Genomic DNA, 4535 nt, shown 5'->3' on the forward strand with positions numbered 1-4535 from the left:
ATGTCCTCAGACTAGATGAAAAATCATCGATTGTCTTCATCCACGAATTTCAAGTCGACTAGTTCTAAATCGATATTCGAACTACGTAAAAAGTAAAATATGTAAATAAGTAAAGAGAGAGTGAGAGAGACGGAGAGATAGAGTGAAAGATAGATTGGTAGATCGAAGAATATAAGAAAATGAGCGAAGAATATAAGAATGATATGAAGAAATATAAGAAAATTAAACTATTTTCAGAAACCTAAATATATTTTATCACAGTCATTTTATTTGTTTATTAATTATATAATTTGCTATCTTTCACAATCGAAAAAGATTATTCTACTTACTATTTACTATTGTGGATGTAATATGTTCGCATGTAATAATTCAATTCATTGATTGTAATACGGTGAAGTAAGACATCGATGTCCGTAATACCTGTAAGTAAAAAAAAAAAAAATGGAAAAGTTTAAATTCGTTCATTTTTTGTATAAGACCATGTACAAGGTATTACCGAACTGAACGTTTCTATGGAGAATGTCATTAAATTCATTGCTGTTATCTCGCATGGTTTCGAAGATCTAATCATGATCAAGGCAAGTGTTTTCTTGCAACGAGTTGAAGTATAGTACCATTGTCCTTGATTTCTAAAATTATTGGATATTAAAAAAGAAATACTTAGATTTTGTGTATAATATTTATATATATACATATATATACACATATAATTATAACTTTATTTTATATAATAATATTTAGATGAAATTGTAATGAAATATTTATATCAAATATAAGTATAAATATTATTAAAATATTTTATATTTTTTACCTAATATATCATAAGTATTATTGAAATTTTGTAAACATATTCTACGAAATCAATTTTATAATTTATATGGAATAGTATAAATATTTATTAAAAATAAATTACATTTAACATGATAAATTTAACTCACGCGCTCTCGTAAGGTATATTACTAGAATTCAATAAGCGCTGACCTTGCCAGCATTGCCAGAATAATTGTATAAGTATAGCCATAAAGAGACTGGCGTATCTCACAGCTTCATTTAATTGATCGGTATGCATTAATACCTGTGAAGATCAATGATAAATACTATATTTTTCTTACAGTAATTTTTATTATCATAAAAATAATTTTGCTAATTATATATAATATTAATTTTATTCTTTTACCTGTGTACCAGAAACGGCTAAAACTAACACGAACAATCCTAAGCTGAATAAATAACTAACCGAGAATGATCCATCTATGAACTCGGAAAATCTATAAAATTGTAATTTCAAATTTAGATTTAAATCAAACAAAATAATTTAATGTTGATACCAACTCTATAACTTTGATATGTTTTCGTAGACAATCTAAAGCAATCCTATAATTGTTATCATCGACCTTTTTAATGTTCAGATCGACGTCCAAACGTCCTTCTTCGCCAAGATGTTTCAATTTGTATCTGAAAAAACTCGTTAAATCCTACTGGCTGTTAATTTTAATAAAGGGACGATCATTAGGTTTACATCAACACGTAATTATATTTAATTTCTTTCAAAACTTGTTTTATATACATACATAAAAAACAAGTTCTTAAAGGAATTATAAATAGGTTTCTCTATTATTGAAAAAAGATTTGAACTTTTTATGTTACAATATCGATTTATCATACTGTAATATATTGCATATAAGAAAAAAATGAGAAATTATTGATTCATAAAAGATCGTTTGACGTTACATTTTGAAATAAATGATACTTCTTAACATTTATATTTTCGATTATCCGTCCGTATTAACAGAATAATCGAATTCTTACCCGATCACAGAAAATAATCCACAAGCGTGTTGAATAAACGAGGTGTATATTAAATTTATGGAAGATAAAATGAGCATATGGGAAAATACGGAAACGTAACAATGAAATAGTATCTCGTAGTAATATTTTTCTATATCGATGCCATATTGCACACGATATGGAAGAGTAGATAGTATATTCGTTGAATTATCAGAGCTTAAGCTCAGCAGGATTGGTTGCAGCAAAAACATAAAGCCAGTAAACGACATGTAAACTGTAACAAAATGAAAAATAATAAAAGGTAAATAAATACAATTTTCGTTTTATCTATCTTCCGTTAATATTATAGTTATTATTTTTATATTATTATTATTATTTAATCTTCTGTTTGTTGGAGAATTAAACATGGCCTTTCACTAGTCTAATTTTCTTCTTATAATTTTTAGAGTGCTAGATTATGGTATACGTTTTTAATATAATGGTTTTTTGAATTCTTTTGTGTTTACGGATTTAATGATTTTGTTTGTTTGTACATAATTGTATTCATTTTTGTTTGTTTGTTGTACATCTACAAACCCTTTCTTTCTTTTATTCTTGTTTATTGTTAGTCTTTCTTTACATAACTTGCAGTGAGTTTTGTTTTTGTTAATATATTTATGTTTTCTAAGTCGATATCTGTCCATTTTATTATTATAAATGAGTAAGTTAATAGTAATATTGCGTATATATTTATTGTTATGAATAAATTTTTAGCTGCAAGTTTTTAACTGCGAATCTAGTTCCGTACAATGATCTGAGGTATTCTCTAATCTCTGTGCAGTGAGTTATAATGTTTTTTTGAAAAATAAGGTGGTCCTATGTTTCATGTTTTTTCATCCAGTATGTCGTTATTTAGTATTAATTGTGTTTCATTTTTAATCCATTATCTTTTCTGAATCTGTAGTCATCATCATCATTATTATTATTATTGTAATCGTATCGTTTATTATCTTACATAAGTAAACGAAAGCTAACTTTCGTCCTTGAACGGTAAACGACTTCAACAATTCAATCTCCACATTCGAAGATAAATGTTGCCAATCCTCAGCCATTCTATCGATACATCTCTTCAACTGTGTACAATCCATGTGAAAATTATTATCGACATATTTATTATTAAAATATGAATTACATACCTTTCCCGAATTAAATATGAGTCCTATGAATTCTATTCCAACGTTGATTGATATCAATATATTCGGTATACAATCGATCACTTCGTTTAAATCATTTCGAAGTTGTATTGCCCCTAATAACTAGATCGAAAAATAATTAGTACATTTCAACAGAAAGATATTCTGTTTTCTTTGTTGTTAATTTGTCTTTTTTTTTATTCTCATATATTTTTACTATTGCTTATATATATATATATATATATATATATATATATATATTATATATTACACACACACGCACATACAAATACACACACGAATATGTATGTACCTGACCAACGAGAATTCCTTCGCTTAAAAATATTGTCATTGTTATAAAGAAATATTTAGCGAAAAACGATTGATAAGGCCATAGACCGCATATACGCATAAAGAATTGTAAAATTTTGTAATACTCTTTGTAATCGCCTTCACTATAGAAATCCGACGACTTCATGTTCTTCCTACCGCGTGTATTACAATATTAAATCTTTTCTTTGATCTTCTCTTTTCTTTAGATGATAATAAGTAATTCTCTTTCGGGTGACTAAGGGGTTGCTATAAGCGTTAAAAGAGACGTATAATAGTAACGTCGGCCTATTAAAACTTCCTGCATTGTTAATAATTAATTATACGTTAGAGAATAGAGTTTATGCTACGTGAAAGGACTTACTTTGACAAATTTCATTTAATATATTTTTGTCCTATTCTTCCAAGTTTAAGAATAGAGATATTAGAATTTATTAGAAGCTAAGAAATCAATTTCAAACGATTATTTTGATTTAGTTGATGAAGTCAACGTACCGTGAAAGGTTATCGATGGAAATTTCAATATTACTATAATTTAAAATTATTTCAAGATTAATGTGGAGTTATTAGTAAAGTGATATACGTAATAATTTTTACTTTTGCATATAGATCATGATCATGATCGTAGTCATCAATTAAAGAAATTAGTGATGATACAATAGTGATGATTTTTATATAAATGTCTTCCAACAAGGGAAAAATATGTAACTAATAATATTGTGATATGCATAATGACATGTGTTGATTAATATTTAAATGCGTGTATTATATAAGTAAAATAAAAAGATTTATAATATGCTTTATCACTATTTCGTTTTAATAGAATTTCAATTCAGTAAAACAATCAATTTTAAAATAAATACGTAATTTCTTTTTTTTTTATTAATAATATTTTGTTTATTTCGTTCAAGCCGTTATCACATGCATTTCGATAGTCATTGTATAATAATCTATAAGAAAAGATTGTTAGAAAGAAATATATACTACTTCAAAAAAAAAAAAAAAAGAAAAAAAAAGAAAAAGAATATATTAACATTATTATAAAAGTAAGCAGCATTCGACTGTTTATTTCTTTTTGTTTCTATGATTCCTGATAATTTAAGGATATTTATTACAGTAATGATAAGAATATAATAAAAGTATAAGTACCAAAAGGATTATGGTGCACATCTTGTAGATTGTTTATAATTGTTTATTCTTATTTTTCTTATTTCGCCAATTTCAAAGATTCATGAATTTTGTTGC

The 4535-nt window shown here is 26.0% G+C and overlaps 1 protein-coding gene across 1 annotated transcript; it reads right to left on the reverse strand.

Annotated features, from left to right (window-relative positions):
• Positions 1 to 246: 246 nt before the first annotated feature.
• On the reverse strand, positions 247 to 3968 carry LOC122629378 (odorant receptor 13a-like). Its single transcript, XM_043812755.1, has 9 exons — positions 3274 to 3968; positions 2964 to 3083; positions 2783 to 2900; positions 1810 to 2062; positions 1333 to 1455; positions 1178 to 1268; positions 939 to 1075; positions 497 to 629; positions 247 to 420 (listed from the first exon to the last, which is right to left on the reverse strand). Exons 1-9 carry the CDS (start codon positions 3436 to 3438, stop codon positions 370 to 372), a joined length of 1191 nt encoding a protein of 396 aa, XP_043668690.1. The 5' UTR covers positions 3439 to 3968; the 3' UTR covers positions 247 to 369.
• Between the last annotated feature and the right edge of the window lie 567 nt (positions 3969 to 4535).

The sequence above is a fragment of the Vespula pensylvanica genome, chromosome 5 (assembly GCF_014466175.1).
Source record: "Vespula pensylvanica isolate Volc-1 chromosome 5, ASM1446617v1, whole genome shotgun sequence".
Classification (NCBI taxonomy): domain Eukaryota; kingdom Metazoa; phylum Arthropoda; class Insecta; order Hymenoptera; family Vespidae; genus Vespula; species Vespula pensylvanica.